The sequence below is a fragment of the Myxocyprinus asiaticus genome, chromosome 46 (genome assembly GCF_019703515.2).
Source record: "Myxocyprinus asiaticus isolate MX2 ecotype Aquarium Trade chromosome 46, UBuf_Myxa_2, whole genome shotgun sequence".
Classification (NCBI taxonomy): Eukaryota; Metazoa; Chordata; class Actinopteri; order Cypriniformes; family Catostomidae; genus Myxocyprinus; species Myxocyprinus asiaticus.
Window position 1 is genome coordinate 1,502,237 of NC_059389.1, and position 25,731 is coordinate 1,527,967.

At 39.1% G+C, this 25,731-nt stretch overlaps 1 protein-coding gene across 8 annotated transcripts in view; it reads right to left on the bottom strand.

The window, feature by feature from the left end:
• The window catches only part of myo9ab (myosin IXAb), a 130,940-nt gene that overhangs the window by 68,418 nt on the left and 36,791 nt on the right, over positions 1-25,731 (bottom strand). For all 8 annotated transcript variants that reach the window (XR_007896254.1, XR_007896253.1, XR_007896252.1 and 5 more), the window contains exon 2: positions 19,728-20,649. Coding sequence is in view for 5 of the 8 variants with exons in the window: in XM_051689085.1 (XP_051545045.1) it covers positions 19,728-20,649 (922 nt within the window). In the remaining 3 variants the exon portion in view is untranslated. The remainder of the gene's footprint in view (positions 1-19,727; positions 20,650-25,731) is intronic.

The window sequence follows — 25,731 nt, forward strand, 5'->3', positions numbered from 1 at the left end:
AGAGAGCTATAGGATGCTCCCTTGCTCCCTATTTAGTGAATGACTTAACCTCCAGTGTGCTGTCTGTCTGCACTGGTCTCAGAACAGTTTGAAATGCACCTTATTTTCATCCTAACTCCATATAAATCTCTGAAAGCAACATTTTTCAGCTTTCGGATGCATCCATTAATCCTCAATGTGATAATGCACAGTGAATATTTTAAGTAAAATGAGCCTATAGTCCATGTATGTGGTCATTGTGTTTAACAGCGTGCCGTTTCGTGATAAATCACTCAAATTTTAAAAATGGCATATCAGATGAAACTAGAGACTCTAATCTTTTGATCTCAAACAGGTTTCTATGTAAAAACATAATTAAGTTTCTTACCAGATGTTCTTATGTTGCCATTTCTCCCAAAGACATACTTCGCTGTGATCAGCGCCATGTTGTTTTGTCATATGACCCTTTACTGACAGCACAGAGTCTCCTGAACTGAGATCAGTCGGTTTAAAAGAAATTAAATGATGAATTGCATATAGCGAAGTCAAAATGCAATGTCCACGCATGTGGACACTTCCATGTATATGCGTATTTGTACAATCACGTCAAGCAACAGGAAATTCTGTCTGACGTCATGCTCTCATTGGTCCAAAATCCCACTCCATTATTAAACATGAAATATGTTCTGATTGGCTGCGATTGCACTGAGTCGTGCAGTAGTTGTGCGTACAGTATGAAGAGACAAATTGTTTGTCGCTGGAAACTTATCACGCAGCATCTAGTTCGAACTTTTTGCACCAAAGAAAAAAAACGGTGCAACCAGACACTTCAACACTTTCATTCAAAACTATGAGCACAAAGTGAGAAACACTGACGTTTTTTGGTCCTAAACTTTATTCTAAACTCCTGCTACTTCTACAGATTGGACAGTTATGAAGTCAAAAATGAAATTCACATTGCAAATATATATATACGTATATATATAAAAAAAACATATGGCTTTTGTCATTAAATGTGTACATGTCATTTATTTCTACACTTCCCGTCATATTTAAATCATATCTATGAATTTCTACACCCTATTTGCTGAATTATTATTGTTGTTGTTGTTGTTGTTGTTGTTAGGCAACTATTAATTATAATAACGACAACAAAAACCAGCAATGATAATAATGTGACATGAAAAACACAATTTCTGAAGCAAACACGTCATTTTGTCGTGCTACTATGACACTTTCGGCTCACATGTCGACTCGTCGGCTCTTCAGGTCCTTTGTATCACATTTCCAACGCTCTATCAGTCGAGCTACCGTGCAATTGGAGCACACTCGAACAAGCTTGTAAATGTAGTTGGTTATGTAATGCAAATGTTAAAATGAGTCATGCGCTATAGTAAAAGTGTTTAGATGTCATGAGATAGCATTGTGTGGGAAACAGAGCGAAAAGTACGTGTTTATGAACTGATAATCTGCTGTTTTACTCGTGATTTGAGTTAGTGTTCATTCCACTAGGAAACTGCCGTGTTACGGACAACAGGAACATAAAAAAAAGATTTGGCTAAAATGTTATTGAAACATGATTCTTTGCCAATAAGGGAGAAATATGACAGACATCAGAGACAGTAAAAAAGCGACATTCTCTCACACAATCTCCTCTCCTGATTTCTAGCTAGGGAAAAGGTTACTTTGTACTTTTTTAATACTTAAGTACAATTTAATGTGAATACTTTTTTACTTTCACTCAAGTCAGGGCTCCAGACTGAAAAAATGACTAAGAAGCCATTGGCTCCTAAACGGTAACATTAAGGAGCCAAATGGCTGTTTTTATTCGCCAAATCACAGAATTGCTCGATTTAGATTGCTGTTCAGAAACCAGATAGAAAGACAGCTGATAACTCATTAAACTGAGGTTTAATAAACCGTATATATAGTTGAGAAGATAAGTTTGCATTCCCTTTTGTCTCATAAATGTTCACACCCCTTTCATAATTTATACAAATATAAGAGATAAAAAAACATTTATTTAGTACAGCTCTTCAGAATCTACATTACAGATATTTACATAAAGTATAGTATGCATATAATAGTTTGTTGTCTTCTTGAGCATCAATGAATGTTTGCACCTTGTGTAATAGTTGTGTATGAGTCCCTCAATAGACCTTTTTCACACTCCGGGTTTTGGAACGCTGAAGTAAATGTTTGCAGGGTAAACTTCGACAGCGGTGAATGGGAGATCACAGCAAATATTATTTTCTCTTACCCATTTGCTCCAAGGGCAAAAGAGAAAATCCACTATTACGTTTGAATGACTTTCCAGAAGAGGAAAAAAATAGAGAGCGGTGGATTAAGAGAGTAAAGTGGGAGAAGATGCCAAATTTACTGTCACTTTCTCAGCAGCTGTTCACAGTTTGCTATATTTACGCTGCTAAATAAGGTGGAAATGCATCATCATAGTCAGTGAAATTTTTTTTTTTATTATTGTTTTTAAATATTGCCTTAGTCTTTCTTTACTGTTACCGGATGGCCCAGACAGAGAGACTACAAGAGTGCAAATTAAATGAAATCCCAGATGCAGTTCATTGTGCTACTCCAATCCCAATCAATAATTACCAGAAGATAAACAAAAGTAGTACACAATACCGGACTTTCAATTATAAAGAAGCCCGAAATACACATGGGACTCTTATTTTGAAATGTCTGCACTCCCAGTTGTGAGCTCACCGACGGCCGATTCGCTGAGAAAGTGACTCTGATTCAAACTGCTAACCTGAGCTCCTGAGTTCAAACACTCAGTTCTTTTCGGGTGATTCATTAAAAAGATCCGGTTCGAAAGAGTCATTTGTTCACGACTCTCTCGCGCTGGGTTTGTTGTTGCGTGCGGTGCAGCGAGCACGTCGTCACAACAGAACGGGTGAAAAGTGGCCGCAAGACACACTGACGGTGCGCGCTCTAATGATGTATTCAATAACTCACAAGATGATATCTGATGAAACCGCATATGAACGCACACAACCCGACAGTCGCCAATAGCGACTAGATTTTAAATGATTGTCGCAATCAATTATTTGGAGCCCTACAAGTATGTTTTTGGCTAGATACTTGGACTTTTGAGTAAAATTTGTACTCAGTATCCATACTTTCACTTAAGTATAATTTCTGAGTACTTTTTACACCCCTGCTTTTAACTCATGTAATGATGCCATTGATTAATAAAAACTAGAATGCATTTTGCAGCATAAACAGCAATATTATAGTACAATATGTTGTACACGGTAGATCTTGTGTGTGTCCGTGTGCGTGAATGTTTCTGCCTCCTCTCCCATGTGGCATGACAAGTTATTCCCCCAACATTAGCTCAGTAATGGAATTTCGCTGTGGTTTTCGTCCAGACAGGCCGTGTATCTGCAGCGGTTTCCTGCGGGGCATTTCAACACTGTCACATGCTGTTAACACACACAGAACAGCACATTTTCACACCCTCACCGCTGGACAGGCACACTCTGCTCCCGCATGGGTTAAATGAGGGTTTAGAGAAGGCTGTGGGTGACAGCAACACGACTAGCACTGGTCAGATAATTACACTATCACCGCTACAGGGTAAAGGGTCACGACGCCTTTCTCGAGACAAAATATCACAGACACTTCATTAACTGCACAGTTATCCTCAGTAATCCTGTCATGCCAATGCACACACTCATACTAACAGTCACAGAAACAGACCACACAACAAATATTAGTCTTGCGTTTCTATTGTTCAATCAGCAAAAGAAAATATTAGTGCGTCACAGTCTGTGAATAGGGTCCATTCCTAAATTTCAAGCCCTCAAACTCCAGCTCTGCTGTCACTACAGAGACAGAAAGATAAAATCAAACCTGTTTATTCTGTAGTGAAACTCCAACTAGTTTGTTTCCAGAGGCAGAGCAGCTAATGCTAATCACGTTAGCCACCTAATTAAACAACAATAGCCCAATACCACAGATACACGACTAGCCTGCGGATACAAATGCAAGGATCAGTGTTGCTTTCACAGTTCAAGTAGCTGTGGGCAGAAGTCAACCTTTATAAAAATCCTGGATTACACGACAACTCTGATGTTTATCATCACAGATCTCTGATCAGTTAATGTAGCATGGTTAAACAAAAATAGGTCAAACACATACTGCAAATACAGCAAATCTACTATGCAAAGTCAAGAATGACTGCGTATTTCGCATCCAGCGTACAGCTTTATGATGAACGAGAAGCGGAGTTTCTCTGCGTCTTCATAAATTGTGTGTGACACCAGCATCTGCTTTAAATTGACTCCAGGAAACATTCTCAGCATTCAATAAACGTTCGGATTACGCCGCCTTTTCAACAGGTCTTTATTGTGAGCTAGCAGGGGTCTCGGCGACACTCGCTTGCACAGCGACCCAAACCTGCATTTGATTCAACCTGATGAAAAGCCAATTCTCCAAATAAGCTCAGACAGCCGCGGTGGCTCCATGCAGGAGCTTTGGGCTTTGTGGTTTCAGCTCCACCGTGTTTTAGCCTTAACATGCTGAACATCGCAGACTAGCAGTCAATCTGGACGACAAGAAACACAAACTAATGCAGAGTTTGCCTTTTTAGAGCTTAAAATTTAAGACGTTTGGAGATGTGTGGCGAAAGACCATCAAGAAATGTCTAGGTCATGTTTCAATAAATATTTTGCACAAAGAAAATGTTATGCAGTGTGAAAATAGAGAACCTGCATTAAAAGCAGCATTAAATGCACACACAGTCCTGGTGCTTGTCACTGTACACTAATGCAATGTAGGTCAACACTTCACAAAGTGCAATTATACTCGTACACAAACACACACCCAAATATGCAAATACACACACAAGCACGCACACAAAGGCTTTGCATTAAGTTTCGCCTTGGGCTATCATCACATACACGATCATCATGACTAAGAATTCCAGAAAGGTCAGACAATACTGTATAAAAACAAGATAAGATGCTTTAAACATAAAGCAATGTTCACAACATGCTTCCATAATATGATGTATTTCTGAAAACAGAATATTCACTGACCACGCTTACATGCGCTTAAACAGTTTATTCCAGGGTTTTTGCAGAAAGTGGTGTTCTGAAACGTCATGTAAACGAGAACGCCGATTTCCTTGCACTGTTTAAGGGATTAAGAGAAAGCGGTTTAACACATTTAGGTTTCTCCCGGAGAACGTGGCTTAAAGCACATATGCTATAAACTATACCCGTTCACTCACAACAATGTAAAATATCGATGGCCACTCACGTTTGCGTATATGCGCTGGGGGAATCCCAGAGTTTTATGTAAGAAGGTAAACCCACTACTGCATATTGCAATGGAAAGTTAAGGAAACAAACACAGCGACAACTCTGGAATATCTTGAAATAAAGTGAAGCAACGGAGGATAAAATAGCGAAGTCTTCCTCGGATTCCATGTTTGTTATTTACACAAGCGTCGCGGGAAATGACATTGCTGTGGAGAAAGCTGCTAACTGATCAAGCTGCATGTACACGGGAGTAAAGAGTATGCTGCATGTAAACGGGAACGCTGCTTTCTCACAATAAGCCACTTTCTGGTGTCCATGTAAACGTAGGACGAGGAATGTGTATTATTAAGTAGAGGTCGACCGATATCGGATTTTGCCGATACCAATAACTAAGCTGGTGGAAAAGGCAGATAACCGATTAATCGGCCGATAGTTTTTAAAATGGATTTTTATTTAATGTCTTACCTTACTGTGATGGGTACAGATATAGAGGTTACAAGAGTCCAAAATGAATAAAATCCCAGATGAAGTTTGATTATGCTGCCAAAATGGCAAAAAAAATAACCAGGAAAAATAAATATAAGAGGGAAACAAAACATGCACTCTTATAGTCATGTATAATGTATTACAATATAAACACTTTAAAGTAAACATTGTCATATAGGCTAATAAATACTGTATGAGCCAAACTGTGTACTTTATATACTGTATAATCAGTGATCGCTTGTCATCGCTTGATTTTTTGCTTTTCTCTAGAGACATCATCGGTCAAAATCAACATGCACATTAACATGAAATTATGATTTTTTTCATCCCAATTTGGAATGCCCAATTCCCAATGTGCTTTTAAGTCCTCGTGGTGGTGTAGTGATTCGCCTCAGTCCGGGTGGCGGAGGATGAATCTCAGTTGCCTCTGCGTCTGAGACCATCAACCCACGCATCTTATCACGTGGCTTGTTGAGCGCGTTGCCACGGAGACATAGCGCATGTGGAGGCTTCACGCCATCCACCGCGGCATCCACGCTCAACTCACCACGCGCCCCACCAAGAACAAACCACGAGGAGTTTACCCCATGTAACTCTACCCTCCCTAGCAACCGGGCCAATTTGGTTGCTTAGGAGACCTGGCTGGAGTCACTCAGCACGCCCTGGGATTCGAACTAATGAGCTAGCGAACTCCAGGGGTGGTAGCCAACATATTTTACCACTGAGCTACCCACTCCGATGAACCAAGGATCATTTTTGAGCGACTGAATCAAATATTTGAACTGTTCAGGAACAGACAATGGAAACTGTCACATCGACTGTATATATAAAGTTAAAGTTATGTTAAGGTCTTAAATGCCTCTATTGGAAATATTGATCATTGTTGTGTTGTGTTTTGAACTGCCCTGGAGTGAATAGATCATTTGTCATTTCCATTGTTTATTCAACATCAAGATATTAGGTTAGAATTTATATGAATGTACAAATGAAAAGTGTATATTTTAGGTGCTGTAAATGCTCACCATTTCCACCATGTGTGGTTCAATGCGGTTCTAGTCAAATGACGATGACGACACTGAATCAATCACAGCAATCTAAAATTCTGATCTCATTTGAGCAGCTCTGCAGATGAAACTTAATCGCACATGCTCACATTCCCTTAAGACTAACAACACAGAGCAGAGAGAGAGACAGAGATCGTTTTAAAATACACACACACAAAACACACTCTGACATCCATACCAACACACACACACAATTTTAGCTGCATCATTTATTCAATTGGTCTGCAGTGCTCTATAATACAGCAAACAGAGAATAGGGGAAAAGCTTGTATTTGCTCCATATGCAAAACATGAGAAAAATGGCGCCATCTGGTGGAAAATATTAAAAATGTAAATTTTGAAGCCAGGGCTCCAGAATGAAAGCATAATATCATATAATTCATGATTTTATGCTTTAATGACACTGGGATCAAATATTGCAGTTTTAATGGGTTTCAATGGGGACATCTGTGTCCTGAAGGTCCTGAGTGAAACTATTTTGTGTACACAGTGTATTATAGATGTATTATAGATGTATTCCCCCAAAAATACACACCTTTGGCAAAATTTATGCCATTGGCATTAACACAGCCAAAATAAAAAAAAAAGACAAAAATGTCCTGAAGGTCGCTCAAGGGTTAACCTTATTGATCATCGATTAATACATTTTTAACACATGTGCATTCAGTAATCATGCCACCCAATATCGAAAACACTGCCTGTATTTGTCATGTCACTTGCATTTCTTAAGTACATTAAGTAAACCGTAGGCTACGTGTCCATGCTATTTGGAGTCCTCTACATGCGCATCAATAAATGGCTAAAGTTGTTGACACGAGACTAGACAAACAGACGGTTTAACATGTCTTTGCAAGCTGTCTTTGCAAGCTGTCTAGCAGCATTCATTCGTCTGTCAAAACAGATAATGCTGGGTTCAACTAAAATTTTTCAACGTTTGTTGAACACGTTAGATGGGATACATTGTTGTTGTTGTGCTGAATAATAAGGTAAGTAATCAAACGTGGTTTGTGCATGTGCAAATTCATTGGAGCATGAAGCAAAGACTCCACACGACCCCGAAGGTCTCGTCAAATCCGCCATTCTGATTTCAAGTGAAGTGCACAGAACTGCAGCAGCACGACGTGTGCGTATACAGGTGTGTTGCAAAGCTTTTAAGTGTGCAATATTGATTGAAGCATGCTACTGTGATTTCAAAACACAGAGGACACACAACTCTCACGCAAACATACACCAACAAACTTCAGTCTGAAACAGCTGTTGACGGACAGACTCAACATGAGCTGATAAAAAGGTGAATGCAGCTCATCCATCATTTCTGTCGAGTTTTAATGAGCGTGTCCTGCATGCGAGCTCTGCACAACGTCTAGAGGTCGACAGTCACGTCACGCAGCGGGATATTAAGAGCCAGAAATCTGCTGAACTCCTGATACACATCTCTCAGCGTCTCAGCGATTTGAAGCAAAAAAGTACTTTTGAAAATCAGACAAAGATACAAGACTGTGTACTTAACGTCTTTAATGAGGGAATGAACTACAATCCCATGTAATCGAGTTAAAAGCGATGGAAAAGAATAAAACTGTTCATTTAAACATGTTGATTATAAGTACAGAAACAATATATTATAATTTTATTGCAAAATATTCAGATATATACAAGTATATCAGTAGTTTGAGAATGTAGAAACAGCAACTTGATTGCATCATTCTGGGAGTGGGTGGAGCTTCAGAGCTCTTTTGGCGCACTTTGTTCGCTGCAATTCTCTGATTGGTGGAGTTCTCTTAAGGATTATGGGTAGTGTAGTTCTTCACCAGGAATTTGCTATTAAACACGATTTTTTTCAAATGAAGTTGAAATAACATGGACTGATGTCTTTAACAGAAGCATATAACATCGATTAACAACCTCGGAGCTCACGTTGGTCTGTCTTTAATGGTTTATAAGTTATCATTAATAATTAATTCCCCTGGGGGCCTGGGTAGCTCAGCAAGTAAACACGCTGACTATCACCCCTGGAGTGTGAGTTTGAATCCAGGGCGTGCTGAGTGAATCCAGCCAGGTCTCCTAAGCAACCAAATTGGCCCGGTTGCTAGGGAGGGTAGAGTCACATGGGGTAACCTCCTCGTGGTCGCTATAATGTGGTTCTCGCTCTCGGTGGGGCGCGTGGTGAATTGTGCGTGGATGCCGCGGAGAATAGCGTGAAGCCTCCACACGCGCTATGTCTGCACGGTAACGCGCTCAACAAGCCACGTGATAAGATGCGCGGATTGACGGTCTCAGACGTGGAGGCAACTGAGATTCGTCCTCCACCACCCGGATCGAGGCGAGTCACTACACCACCACGAGGACGCACTGGGAATTGGGCATTCCAAATAAAAAAAAAAAAAAAAAAAAAAAAAAAAAAAGAATATGGCTTACATACACCCCACACAAAATAAGTATTTTTTATGTAAATTCTATTTATCAAGATTTATCGCAATTACAATACCAAGGGAAATGATAGATCATTATGATTTTTGGCATAATTGTGCAGTCCTAGCATCTACAGTTTTATTTTCCCCCTGAATATAAAGATATTCTCAGACCCGACAGTTCAAACAGGAAGTCCTGTAGATTCAAGCTTCCTGTTAGTTCAGGCCAAAGTAGAACGTGACAGAAATAAAATGACGTTGAGTTTCGTCCAGTCCAATCCCGCCAAAAACCAGGGTATTGAGTTTTACATTGAGTGCTATGTACAGATGTCTGAGGAGAGAGAGAGAGAGAGAGAGAGAGAGAGACATGTGGGTGTGATACAGATAACAGATGTTCTGTAGAGACAGACAGGGAACAGTGAAGAAGTTCAGATTCAAATCTGATATTCACCACACCATCTAAACAAGAGAAATAGAACTAATCTGAGTCAACATGACAATTCAAACTAGGTTGGTATAATATCCATTCCTGAAATCAACATTGAATTACAACTAGTAAGATTTTGTATTTCAGATATCATTAAATTGAAGAGTAATTAAAGATATCTTAAAAGGCTTCTTACCTAGTTACACACACATTACACATTACAGATATATGATATTTAACATTACCATTATAGAAAATCCAATTATCGTTATAAAAAAAATTAGCATTTATGCTAAGTTGTAATGCAATTGTTGATATTAAGAATGGATATTTTCACTAGTAACAATGTAATTATTTATATAACAGCCCTCTACATTGCGAGTTAATCACTCGCATTTACGAGCAAATTTTGTGCTATGTGAATAAAATATGGCTGTTATTAGCCACTGGCTAGTAAATGTTGAGATTTCACTCGCTGGTGATTGAGTTGTGTAGTGATGAAGAACTTAACACAGTGTTTCTTTTACTGAATAAAACGCTGGCGTTTAAGAAGCTGGATTCAACCGTAAACATTGGCTCGTGGAGCTGCCGGTTCTCTTAAAGAGACAGTACCATTTTAGAGTTTATTAAACATATCAGTGTAAATACTTCATACAAGTGCATATAAACAAACATGTAACGTAATGTAGTAAGTGTAATAAATGTGTACATATAAATATTTAAAGGGACAATCATACATTATGAAATATTTTAACTTAAATATGGAACAATTTGACAAACAGGCTCTTGTAGCATCTATGCAGGGGGTTTTACAAAATCTAATATTTTGCATGGTACTTCTGATATAGTAGCACATATATATTATGCAATAATAAATAATTTATTACTATAACTAGTAAATGTCATTTCATCATTTTATCACTCCACAGAAATAGAGTAAGCGTGCATCTCCTCCTCCGTCACTGCCTGTCATTAACACTGTGTGAATGAACCCGCTAAGATCAGGAATATTTGCCATACACGACTGTTTAAAGTGAAACCGGAGCGCTTTGCGTTCACTAGCAAAGTTTATATTTGTTCGTTGATGTTTTCGGGGGAGTTCAGCTAACGGCGTGAGCATCAGAGCACTTGAGAAGCACTTCACGCGCTCTTCGGGACAGGAGCTAGTGACGCTTGGAGTTCAATTGAATGACACACAAATGCGCCATTAATGGCATTTATATCTTCGCTTAAAATTCCTGTTATTTGGGCATTAAAATGTGATTGGAATTTGAAGTGCACAATAATCGCAATTATCTCAAATAACCACAGTTGGAGCAAATAACCGCGATCAGACGACTACTTAATAATCGCAACAGGCCTAGATTTACGCATTTCAATTTCATAACAAATTTCCACGAAGTTGAATTGTGTGATCTCAAACAAAATTAAATAAATAAAACAAATATATTTAAGTAACAGAAGATTTTCTTTTTTTTTTGGGGGGGTAATGACAATTTACCATAATAATAAAAATATTTAGAATTTTAAAACGGCCTAATTTTTTCATGCATATCATTATTTCTTACAGGTATTACTATTTCTTTTGAATTTCTTTCTGAGTAAACACAAAATGCATGTTAAGAATATCAAATAAGTAACTCGGATGGACGCTACAGCATACCATCAATACGCCGATAACTTTTGTCAAAACGTAAACAGTCACGTACACAACCATTGTGTACATTGCATAAGCTGTTAAGAACGCCGGTAAATGTCTTTACATGCAATGTGAAATCGGAGTACTAGGCAAACATCTATGTGTGTCGATCAGTTCATACTGAAGACCTCACGATCCCGAAAAAGGAACACTGTTTAAGGCGTTTACATAACACAACTGGTGCAAGATCAGCCATGTAAACACGCTTTATAGTTCGCTGCTGGTCTGCACTTCAAATGAGTTTTATAATATTCCTTCCTTCAGTGTGTGTGACTGCTATAGTGTTTTGTATGAGCCATGACATTAAATCTGCCGAGTCAGCACATTTCAAGAACAATGCATAAGAGACGGACAGGAGCGGTTTCACTACTGAATCTACAGCAGCAAAAGAAATCATATTCTGCAGTTTTCTCTCTGAATTGAATCTGATTAGAAAGAATGGGTGCCATGAAGTACCAAGTAAATGAATAATACAAAGTAATCGATGAATCACAGCTGAAAACAACAGATGAGCTTGAAAAAGATCAAAGTGATTCCTGTAACAGTTGATCAAGTATTCCTGATGTATAAACACACACACAGCTAGTCTCAGTTTACACATTAGTGCCATGAATGCCACTGTGGCCTGTATTAAATGACTTTAATGGAATCGGATGATTTCTAATTAAATCAGCATTAAATGGCCTGTTAGATGACAGAGTCAAGGGAGATAAGCGAAAGGTGTGCGCACGTGCCCAGCAGGGCTGGGCGATATATTGAATATTCTTGACATAATCGCAATAATTTTGCTGGCTATATGAAATGATGCAATATTGTGAATACCGTGATGATTTTAATGCGCTTTTTATTTGGCCACTATGTTTCCTAAAAAGAATTTGAAGATCCTTCCGGGCTGCAGTTAATCAAAATAACATCAGAATTGGGAAATGATTATATGATATGTGATTATTATATACACCGATCAGCCACAACATTAAAACCACCCGTTTAATATTGTGTAGGTCCTCCTCGTGCTGCCAAAACAGCACCAACCCGCATCTCAGAATAGCATTCAGAAATACTCAAACCAGCCCGTCTGGCACCAACAATCATGCCACGCTCTAAATCACTGAGATCACATTTTTCCCCATTCTGACGGTTGATGTGAACATTAACTGAAGCTCCTGACCCGTATCTGCATGATTTTATGCACTGCAATGCTGCCACACGATTGGCTGATTAGATAATCGCATGGATGATTGTTGGTGCAATGTGCAATTGTTGGTGACTTCATTTTATTGGTGCATAACGTTGCTGAGCCTTGACCTGCCCAATTGAAGCAACCCTACATCATAACACTGCCACCAGAGGCGTGTACAGTTGGCACTATGCATGACGGGTGCATCATGTGCTTCCCATCTTACCCTGACATGCCCATCGCTTTGGAATAGGGTAACTCATCAGACCACATGACCTTTTTCCATTGCCCCACAGTCCAATCTTTAGTCTCACTAGCAAACTGAAGTCATTTTTTCCGATTAGTCTCACTAACAAGTGGCACACAGCTGTTTAGTCCCAGTCCTGTAAGTTCTCGTCACATTGTGTGTGTGGAAATCCTCTTACTTTCACTATTGAACACAGCCGTGAGTTCTACTGTCGATTTTTTACCATGTGACTTCATCAAGCGTTTTAGTGATCTCTGATCACGATCATTCAAGATTTTTTTTCTGACCACATTTCTTCCGTGAAGCTGACGGTTCACCACTATCCTTCCAGGTTTTAATAATGCGTTGGACAGTTCTTAACCCAATTCCAGTGATTTCAGCAATCTTAGTTGTTTTCTTTGCTTGATGCAGGACAATAACACTATGTAACACAATTTTTGTTCCTGGGTAGTAAGTGTTATTTCCTAATTGCTTATGCCTCAAAAGTATAGAAAATGGCTATTATTCCCCACAAACTTTGCTTTTGTGTCCAGGACAGTGATATTTTGAAATGTACCTATTTTCCAATGAGAAAACGGGTGAATTTGTGTCTTTTCGTTCACATAAAGTCAGAAAAAAACAACATATGAATCCAAAATCCTTCTTTATCTGTGGTCTGACGAAGACACCGGCTTTGACCTTTGCCTTAGACAGCTTAAGTCTTGAAGGTACTTGAAGGCAGCCGACTCCTTATCTAGAGCTCTGACAAATTGTTCATAAGGCCCAATTTGATGTGCAGCACCTTCCGGGGGTCCACCAGTGGCTCCCACTTGACATTGTTCCTCCCCACAGAGAACTCGGTCCGCTGTGGCCAGTCCCGTCTGTGGTAGTGCGCCTTGGTGTCCCTGTTGTCCCAAAGGCAAAGATAGCAGGGAAACTTGGTAAAACCGCCTTGGAGACCCATCAGGAATGCCATCATTCTGAAGTCTCCTATGACCTCCCAGCTGTACTCATCATACTTCAAGGTGTCCAGCAAGGTCTTGATGCTGTTGTAATCCTCTTTGAGGTGCACCGAGTGAGCCAGGGGAAGAGACGGGTACTTGTTACCATTATGGAGCAGCACGGCTTTGAGGCTCCTGGATGAGCTGTCAACGAAGAGACGCCACTCATTCTGGTTACAGGCGATTCCGATTGCCTCGAACAGACTGGTCACATTTTGGCAGAAGCAGAGCCCATCTGGACGGGTAAAGAAGCTGGAAAAAGATTGGTAACGCTTCCTCTGATCTGCCACTTGCACACTTTCATCCAACAAGTTCCACTGCTTGAGACTAGACGTCAAAAGCTCAGCATTGGACTTGGTGAGACCAAGATCTCTAATCAAGTCTTTGAGGTGTTTTTGGTTGGGGTAGTATGAGTTTCTCTCCTCAGCTCCACCTCTGAAATCCCTCAAAGTCCATATCCTTGATGCTCATCTTGATAAATTCAAGGAGAACATGGGAGCGTACTCGAAGGCGAGCACTTCCATCAGGATATACTGGACTTTGAACGCCACTACCAAGGACAGTATAACGAGAACATGATGGGAGACTACATTTGGGGGCTGATTCATGAAAGTGATTTACAGTATAATCGTAAATCTCGAAAAACGACTCACTTCTAAATCTTTTGTAGTCATTTTGGTATTACTTTAGTATAAATACATGTTAATCTGGATTCATATGTTGTTTTTTTCTGGCTTTATGTGAACGAAAAGACACAAATTCGCCCGTTTTCTCACTTGAAAATGGGTAAATTTCAAAATATCACTGTACTGGTCACAAAAGCAAAGTTTGTGGGGAATAATAGCCATTTTCTATACTTTTGAGGCATAAGCAATTAGGAAATAACACTTACTACCCAGGAACAAAAAATGCATTAGTTACTTCATGCATTAATTATTTTGAACTGACTTGGCTGTTTGCTAGAAATAACAGTTCCTCTTATAAAAATAAATAAATAAAACCATTTCCAAGCAAATACATAATTATCGTGATATATATCAAACATCGTAAACAAATAGAAAAATAGAGATATAGTTTTTGTAGCCATGTCACAGCATGCACAGTTTCGGTTTTGTTTGTCAAGGCCACATTTTTGAGAATGTCGTTACTAATATAGTGAAACAAACGTGTGTCTGTGTTGTTATTTGGCCATGGGCAACAGTAGCTAGTTCACATGATGACTAACATGCCTGTATGGCAACTACAATATGATGAAACGGTAATCTAATCTGATGTGTGTGTGTCTACAGGCACAATGTCCTCTGAAGAGTGAAATATCAGTGCGTTTTAAACTCGGTCAACAGGAGAGTGCATCAGCTCTACACAATAACAAACACAGGGTATATTAGCATAGGAAGTGTACTAATCAGCTTAATAAAGATGACATCATGTGGGTTTTAAGTTCCTGAGGAAGTAGAGAGTAGAAGATTGAGTGGTGCGCTATGATGCTCGGGGGTTCTGGGTGGTTGCTAGGTGCTAGGTCCTGCAATACTGATACTTAACTGGTAAATTTAGCATTATAGGCTAATTACACAGTCATGGTTTCAAAAGAATGATCATCTGTAATCTTACAGCCTGTTCAAGACCTCTGATAAATGCGGCTGTCACAGCAGGTGTGTGTGGAATTTGTGTTGGCGTTGCGTTTCTACTTGTTCAGATTTGACCGAACACTCATATCTGTGTTAAATCTGAGACTGGCATCTTCGGCATGCATGCCCGACAAATACCGTCCGCTTTTGGCAAGACAAGAATAATCCTGGTTACAGCAACCGTCTGGTATGTGATAAAATATCTACACACACACACACACACACACACACACACACAACGCCTAAGAGCGTACAGTGACATCACAAACACAAACAAAACTGTTCCCATCTGTGTTGAGAAATAGCTGCACAAAGACTGAAAGTTTCTGTTTCTGTGCTCGAATAAACAAACCACAGGCTGCACATCTTCAAGTCAATATGAAATCAAAATTGACCATATTTACTTTGTGAAAACACATTCTTTGTGTTTTTGTAAGTGATTCATTAGTGCACATTTGGGATGGGAATCTAGCTCCAATTCTGACTCCTCTAAACGATTCCGATTCCATTCACAATACTTTTATTTCTCTTTATGTGACGAGGAGGAGGGCGTGGCCGGGCCGTGATGATGCACAGCCGGCGCTGAATCAGCTGATCAGCGGGAGAGTGAGATAAAGGGGAGCCGGTGGCGCCATTTTTTTTTTAGGTTGTTTTAAGTTCATTTTTATCATTAAACCTTATGTTGACTGTTCAGCCGGTTCCTGCCTCCTCCTTGCCCGTCCTTATACTGTTATATAGTGTAATGCCTACAGCAGTCTGTACCAAATATTTACAATTTTGTAGGCAAACCTGGATGGCGTATTCGCCTTGGGTTCCCTCATGAACTTCCTATGGGTTTAAACAATAGGACTTTTTCAAATTACTGAGTTTAATCCTCCTATTGCGTTCAGAATCTGCATAACACCTTTTGCACTCGCGGGTCAATTTTGACCCGGTGGAATTCAAGCTTATAAATCATTCATAACCCGATGGTTTTCATCTAAAACTATATTGTAAGTCATTAATAGGTTCTTAACTGTTCATACATGTAAAAAGATTGATATTTTTGGCATGTTAACTGACAAATGTAAAAGTTATTATATATGCTATTTTTTATTTTAAATAATAAAATGAAGAAATTCTTTGACATTTCAAAATATACAGTAACTACAGCAAAACCAGTGTGATACATGTGAAGACATCTTTTTTATAAACACTTCTGTGAAGTTTCATCTAAATATAACATAATACACAATTTGTATTAACATCTAATGTGAGAATTACTATTCATTTGAATGAATTTCCTATTACTCATAACTGCTCGATACAACTTGGTGGTCAAACGTTATTAAAGCAACATATTAACTAAACAACTGTACAACTCAAGTATACAACATTAATATTTCTTCACTATGTTTTTAAGCAAAGATGGCTGCAGAGTAAAATATGGACAATTTCCTCTTTCAAGACGTATTTAGACGAAGTTTTGCTCTGGCCACACCCCCTTTAGACAGTAGTACCTTTGATTTAGTTTATTTGTTATGTTTGTTACATCTGTCATGTCTGTTTTGAACAGTAATGTGCATGTGTGTGGTGTTGGTGTGTGTGCATGTGTGTGTGCATGTATGTGCGTATGTCTGTGTGCATGTTTGTGTGTGTGCAGTCCCAGTGAGAGTGTGTGAGAGAGTATGGGAAAGAGGCTTAATGTAAGTGAAAAAAAACAAATCTACATAATATCATGTGTAAAGCCACAATTGATGCCCGGGTCAAAACTGACCCACGAATGCAAAAGATGTAACAATTTGTTTTAAATGGCTATATCTCTTAAACGGTTTTATTTAAAAATATGAAAAAAAAAAACATATTATGTGTATTTTGATAGTCTTGACAAAGTCCCAAAGTTTGGTTCCAGTACTAAAAACTATGTGGTATTTAAAAATTATTATCTACCTCTTCCGGGTGAAAAAATGACCGAACACAATAGTAGGGATAAAAAGAGCTGTGGTAAAAATTACTCAGAGACTTTAACGTTTTGTTCAAGATAATAAATGACACACAGTCATACCTTAATTATGGATTTTGAAGCCGTTGTGTCTTTTAAAAATGCATTTTGCTAAACCATTGCTAAATAAGGACTACAACAGTCATCCATTTCTTAAAGCACGTAGTTCACATGCTGATGGTAGTTGTAGTCCTTTATTAGCATTGTGATAGCAACATGCATTTAAAATAAACACAGTAGCTGCAAAATTAACGTTTGAGAATTGGCTGTGTGTCATTTCTCTTCTAGAACAAAATGTGAAAGTCTCTTATTTTAGTCTTAATTTGAATATCCCTTCTCTAAAAACCCGTATGAAATTCCTGAGGGAACCGATGGTTTGAAAATGCTAGTTGTCTTCGGGGGTTTTGGACTACAACCTGAACATCTCTATGCAAGTCATTTATTCAAGAATCATGCTACACTTGTTGCGCAGTATGTTTCGCGCTGTAGCCACTGAACAGAAATGTAGGAAACACTGACAGAGTATTTTATAATTATGTTCCGCATACACATGCGAAAGAATGCTCGTTCGAGAGTCTTTAACGAAAAAGTCTTCAACCAAAAGTCAAGAAAATCATTTGGTTCCAATATAATAAAAATTAAATAAAAAATGTTTGTCTTCGTAATCTTCTGTCAAAACTTGCTCGGCCTATGAAACGACTCTCTCTTTTGGCTGACATCATCAAGCACTCATTTTTTAACCAACTGTCAAATAGAGACACTTTTCACCATCCAATCAATATCCTGTTTCACTTGAAAACACGCCACATTACAAAAGTGAATTGAGAAAATGATGACAGAACTTTCACTTTTGGTGACCTGATTCTACTGCGTACACACTAATGAGTAGCCATACAACATCTGGATTCAAATGTGTTACCGTATTTTTATATATATATAGAGAGAGAGAGAGAGAGAGAGAGAGAGAGAGAGAGAGAGAGCTGAACCTAAATGCTCTGTGGGTGAATGTATGCAAGTCTCAGTTTTCAGATTGACAAAGTACCATAATCAGAGAGAGGCAGATAATACAGTCTCATTATCAGCCTGAGGGCAGAAGAGAGTGAAGCTCCGACATGAGAGAAGAGAAGACAAAGAAAATAAGACTAAGACAGATCACTGGGTCGAGTTGAATTTCAGGGTAAGACAAGAAAATATGCTCTCTTTTTTGCACAAGTCAAATAGGTCAGAATACTTGTGCGAATTGAAGTTTTCATTAACCATTTGCGCTCTGAAGATTTCCTATTTCAGTGGCATACCCAACATTAAAGGCTTATAACTCGACAAAAAAAAAAAAAAAAAATGGAGGGTCAAGTGTTTGGTATCATTGTAAAGAAAACAAAAAAAATTTAATGATATAGATTATGATACATTCTGAGACTCTCAAAAAAAATTAGCCAAAAATTTACTTTTTTTTTTTTTTCTTATTTGACATGTGTAAATAAGGTGGCTCCAAAAAACATTTGTTTTGTTCCCAATCATGTCAACTGTATCTGAGAACAATTCTGTGTTGATACGACAAAGTAATCAAAAGTTATAGCACTACAAAAATTATTTATCATAGTGTCCAAAAGCCTCTCCAAACAAATAAAACATAATAATTGTACATAAGAACTAATTACACATTCAAACACAACAATGACTAAAGGTTTGTATAGCATGCAGACATGATTTTAGTAATGAGATTTCACAGAATGAGTTTCATTCTGTGCCATTTGAGTCACCATTGAGTCTGTGTCATGTATTTGGCGCCATCTCCTGGTGGCCATTGTGCTTCATGTGGATTATCTAATGATCTATACATCTGATTATCTTGTGTGTGGGCTGGTTTGAAACATTGTGTTATTTTATGTTCCGTTTATGTTTCGTTAAGTTATAAATTAAAGCACGGCATAAAAGCAACACCAACATATTTGTCAAAGACATATACTTAGCTAGTATTCGCTATATTTTTGTCTGTGAGTAAAACAAATAGGCTGGTTGTATTCTACTCTTTGAGAGCTTTCCAACAACATATGACACATGACTATTTGATGAGTTTGATGTTTTTACTGATTGCAATAGTGCAATTTTTTTTTTTTTTTAATAAAGTATCAAAACGAAACACTTCTGATCTGTCTGTGAATTTCAAAGCACTTGTTCAGTTTTGGTCATAATGCCTACATGCTTTGGAAAGTAGAGCTTCTACACTTTCAAACAATATGATTTTTTATTAAGATTTAGACAATAAATGTTCTCGCAGGCTTTCCCTTCCGAGCTTAAAGGGTTAAACAACCTTAAAAACAAATATGACATACACCCTTCCATTCATCCATCCATCCAAGTCTTACCTCCAGTACAGGTCCTGCTCCAAGTATGATCTGCTCTACGCCGCTAGCGAAGCCCTTCTGGCTGAGCGCCGTCAGGTGATGAATCAGAAAGTTGGTGCTCTGGGTCTTTCCTGATCCGCTCTCTCCAGATATCACAATGCACTGGTTCCTCTCCCTCTGGAGCATGGTGTGGTACGCCACGTCTGCCACCGCATAAATATGCGGCTCCAACTTCCCCAGCTGGTGATTATCGTACATTTTCACGTATTTGGGATTGTAAATGGGCAGGAACTTGAACGGATTGACGACTATTAGAATCCCGCCAACGTACGTATAGATTTTCTCTTGCCGAAAACGTCCACGAAGATTCTCGAGCAAAGTTAGCTCGTTCAAGTCCGGGAGTGCGCAAAGATCGGCAACGTGTTGTCCGGCGGGAGGCTGCGGGAGTAGACCACGTTCGATCATCCGTCGCCTCTCCTCCGTAACTCGCAACCACATCTGCAGACTTCCGTAGTGGATCGATCCATCCACGTTCTTTTCTCGCAAAAGGAAGCGGTAGTCTTCGCCACCTAGCCGGTTTTCCAGCGCCATACGCGGCCACAGCATCATGCGCTGTACCGGAGAGTCTCCCGGGTTCAGTATCCATTCTTCCCCGCCGAATTCCTTCACCTCTGCGAGCACGTACAACCTTGCACGATCCAACTGCAGCCTTGCGATGACCTGCTCGATGACCTCAGCGGCCGAGGTGACCTTTCGAGCAGTGATGGGGCAGTAGATGGTGCCCTCTGACAGCGCGCCGGGGTACACGCGCAAGGTGAACTCCGAGTCCTCGAAACGACGACGCCCTCCAGCGTCATGGCAACTCATGATGGTGCAGCAGCTCCCATCAGCACGAGACGCAGCGCCAATGCAAGACTCACAGGATGGTCTCACGACATTCCACCTGTGAAGAGAGAGAAAGAATTAGAAAACACATATCTCAGAAGGTGCTTCCTGTCCGAATTCATAAATTCCAACATGCAAACACACAAGATCCTATGATGTTAGTCTTGTTTAGTCAGGCCTTTGACAATCAGCATAAAGTTGGGTCCAGTTTGCAGCTTGTTCTGGCCAAGAACCGCCCACATAGACAGGAAGAGACAGTCTGACTGACACGTAAAGCGACCAACCACTATATGTTTGTAACTGTCGTTTAGGGGCGGGTTTATCTGAAATAGATGATACCACAACAATTGAGCGCAACAGTCTTGCTCTGGAAGTAAAAATCCCAATATTTTTTCTATTGTCTTTTAAAGACAAACCTACCGTGAGCTCTGAGGTTGTTAATCGATGGTATATGCTTCTGTTCAACTTTTCAAGGCAACATTTTTTATGTGCCCAGCAAGTGTAATATTTAAGCAAATACACATGCGTCCATTTAAACTGTGCTTTTATTTTGATGTTTCTGTGTGTTTCCGATGGTAGTTTCTCACCTTCAGATAAGCAGTTCGTTACATGGCCCAGTGTGATTATTAATCTTATTAATCCCCATAAAGCTTTGATTTAAATAAATACATAGTCTGTATGTGCTGCACACTTCATAGTGCTCTGCTCTGTCATCTTTAATTATCACACTAGGACATATCATTTTTGTCCAAATATGTCATATTCCATGACATTCTGTGTTTTGTTGCTAAAGCCATTTTTATGACTAGATTCCGTGTTTTCCACATACTACATGTGGTAACCGTGGTATAAGCACACGCCGATTGTTGAGTTATTGAACATTAATTCACATCTTGAGGTGTGAAGGCCGAATTACCACGCTACCAACTAAAGGTGTGAATTTGTTTTCCAAAAAATCAGTTTTGGTCCGACCGTCAAATGTTTTTGAGGTTAACAGCAATTTTGGAAAATCCCAAATTGGAGTCCCAATTGTTACCATGTTTTAGAACATGTAACAAAAACCTTGTTGGCAACACAGTCAAACAGTTCTATTATACTCAAATATATTCCAGGACATAGAGGTATTTTTTCTTATTTTCCATGACTGAAAAACTGCATTGCAAAATTCCAGGTTTTCCAGGACACGAGGGAACTCTGAACAATCAGAGAATATCGGTGAGCAAAGTGCATCAAAAGAGCTCTGCAGCTCCACCCACTCCCATGATGGACTGTGAATGACGTAATCGAGTACTTTCCCTACACTTTCAAACTGCTTACAGTATATATTTGAATATACAGTATATATACTGGTGGCCAAAAGTTTGGAATAATGTACAGATTTTGCTCTTATGCAAATACATTTTTACTTTTATTCACCAAAGTGGGATTCAACTGATCACAATGTATAGTCAGGTCATTAATGATGTGAAAAATGACTATTACAATTAGAAAAAAAATGTCAGAACTACTTCAAAGAGTTCTCATCATAAAATCCTCCACGTGCAGCAATGACAGCTTTGCAGATCCTTGTTATTCTAGCTGTCAGTTTGTCCAGATACTCAGGTGACATTTCACCCCACACTTCCTGTAGCACTTGCCATAGATGTGTCTGTCTTGTCGGGCACTTCTCACGCACCTTACAGTCTAGCTGATCCCACAAAAGCTCAATGGGGTTAAGATCCATAACACTCTTTTCCAATTACCTGTTGTCCAATGTCTGTGTTTCTTTGCCCACTCGAACCTTTTCTTTTTCTGTTTCAAAAGTGGCTTTTTCTTTGCAATTCTTCCCATAAGGCCTGCACCCCTGAGTCTTCTCTTTACTGTTGTACATGAAACTGGTGTTGAGCGGGTAGAATTCAATGAAGCTGTCAGCTGAGGACATGTGAGGCGTCTATTTCTCAAACTAGAGACTCTGATGTACTTATCCTCTTGTTTAGTTGTACATCTGGTCTTCCACATCTCTTTCTGTCCTTGTTAGAGTCAGTTGTTCTTTGTCTTTGAAGACTGTAGTGTACACCTTTGTATGAAATCTTCAGTTTTTTGGCAGTTTCAAGCATTGTATAGTCTTCATTCCTCAAAACAATGATTGACTGAAGAGTTTCTAGAGAAAGCCGTTTCTTTTTGTTTCTCCCATTTTCTCACCAATTCCCAATGTGCTCTAAGTCCTCGTGGTGGTGTAGTGACTCACCTCAATCCGGCTAGCAGAGGACGAATCTCAGTTGCCTCCGCGTCTGAGACCGTCAATCCGTGCATCACGTGGCTTGTTGAGCACGTTACCACGGAGACGTAGCACACGTGGAGGCCAATGCTATTCTCCGCAGCATCCACGCACAACACACAACGCGCTCCACCGAGAGTGAGTACCACATTATAGTGACCACGAGGAGGTTACCCCATGTGACTCTACCCTCCCTAGCAACCGGGCCAATTCGGTTGCTAAGGAGACCTGGCTGGAGTCACTCAGCACGCCCTGGATTCGAACACATGACTCCAGGTGTGATAGTCAGCATCAATACTCACTGAGCTACCCAGGCCCCCCAAGCTGTTTCTTTTTTGCCATTTTTGACCTAATATTGACCTTAAGACATGCCAGTCCATTGCATACTGGGGCAACTCAAAAACAAACACAAAGACAATGTTAAGCTTCGTTTAATGAACCAAATATCTTTCAGCTGTGTTTGATATAATGACAAGTGATTTTCTAGTAACAAATGATCAATTTAGCATGATTACTCAAGGATAAGGTGTTGGAGTGATGGCTGCTGTCTAGATTTGATCAAAAATGACTTTTTTCAAATAGTGATGGTGCTGTTTTTTCACATCAGTAATGTCCTGACTATACTGTGTAATCGGTTAAATGCCACTTTGGTGAATTAAAGTACCAATTTCCTTCCGAAACTGCAAAATCTGCACATTATTCCAAACTTTTGGCCGCCATCTGCATATTTAAATGGTATTTTATTCATTTCTATACTTATCATCAACAACGTTAAATAAATAATTTGATATTTTTACGTCATCCGCTTTCACTTCTGCCGAAGCCGTCCAACGTTTGTGTCAATGAAATATTCAACAGCTATTTTATACAATAACTGTTACCACACACTGCATTCAGCTAACAAACAATAGCAGAATTATTCATGCTGACAAAGAGCTGCAGTCATTTAAACACAGGCCCAGAACAACTGGACATTTGACAGGCAAGAACTACTGCGTGAAATGTGTTTATCTTACGATAATCTTGTTTACAGTTCACAAGAGACCCGCGATCTTCAGTGAAGGATGTTTTACATGCCTGACGAATATGTACTCGACAATCCACATTCCGATTCTGTCAGTCACTGCAGTGACACTTACAGGCTTCTAGCATTAGAAAAACCAATAATAAAAGATGCATAACAGGGAAAAAATGGAAAAGTTTCAAATGGTTGTAGCTGTGAGGTGGCGTTTAACTTCAGAAGGCCAAATATATCTGACCAGACACGAGGTAAACTACCAATAAAAAGACTGTAAACATCAACTCTTTGTTTTTATTACCGTATTATTACCAAGTATGGTAATCATGTAGCAAGTCAAACAATCTTATATTTTATCTTCAAAGTAGGCTTGCTTGGCCCAACATACTGTAGTTTTGCTGATGTTATTTAAGCATGCATCTTAATGGGCGTAACTTATCCCATTGACAAACAACTTCTGTTTCAGGTAACAAAACACTGGTATTTCAGAGGTATGACAGCTTATAAAAGCACTGGAAATGTTAAGCAACCCATAGAGTAAATGGCACATGACAAACCAAGGCCGCGCTCTTTTCATGTGTGCGAGATGTTTCTGCCTGAACAATGCGCTGATCTGTCATTCAGCCCTTCTCAATTCATCCCGTCTTTTCTGGTCTCATTTCCTGTCTGTCCCCTGGCTCGCGTCCAGTTCGTCCAGGTGTGCAGACAGACAGACACAAACACACCAATCAAAACAAACCCACCCCGTTCTGTAGTAGAAGCCCGTATTGGCTGCTTAGGCACAGTGTAAAATTGAACAATGTATGCATGGAGCCACATTGAGAGCCCCGTATCTCTGGGATTTAACCTTATAGGGCCTTAAAAATGAAGATACACAAAGGAAAGTTTATTCTGAACCAGAATCTAAAAGGATATTAAGATATCTTTAATACTTCTAGAGTTATAGGCATGCCAACTTTGGAAAACACTACACAAAAAAGTGCTTTTTCCCATTTTTGGACTCTCACCATTGGCTATTAATACAACAAGAAGTACTGAACTCAACTGATTTGAGTAATAGATCTACTTATCTCTGTGTACAAATAAAATAATGACACTGACACCTTCCTAAGTGTATTTTTTTTACCTGTAGTTTTGCTCTAAAATCAAGGGCGAAATATGTCATTTGACCCCAATCTACAAAATAATGGATTACTCTGTAAATATTGATCCATGGTATTTAATATTTTGGCTTTCATCATCATTTATCTTTCTTCAGAGAAATTTACAAAATCAAACATTTTGTTTGATTTGACATGAAATAAGCAGAAAATCTCCAACTGTGTGAAAAATAGCAGCTCAGTGATTCGACAAAAGAAACACTGCGTAAATGATAACATTATTTTCTTGTTTGAGTGAACTATTCCTTTAAAATGATTGCACAAATAATTTTAGAGATATTATTTAAAACCAAAACCAAAATAAAAGAGAGAAATGAAAGAGGAAGGAAGAGTCAGTTGACTTAAAAACGGTTGTCCAAATGTAAAAATAATAACAATGGAAGAAAAAGAGAGCAGGAGAGATATTTAACAAACCACTTGTTCTGTTATAAAACAGAAGGGCTAAATTTGAAATTTTCACTCCAATATTATCAAAATTCGAATCATATTCAAAGTTAAAAGACATAATTTCCTTTCAACTTGACAATGCATTTTAAAATGCACTGCTTAGGGGCCGTTCAGATCAACAGTGTTCTTGTGATAAAGCTAAATGCAGTGAAACGCATAAACATAACACAGGTTTCTCGAGAAGGTGTCTCGCACAGCGTCTAAAAACATCACCAAGAAGTTAGCCTCCTATGAAGGCAGTAGACAGCGAGGCAGCTC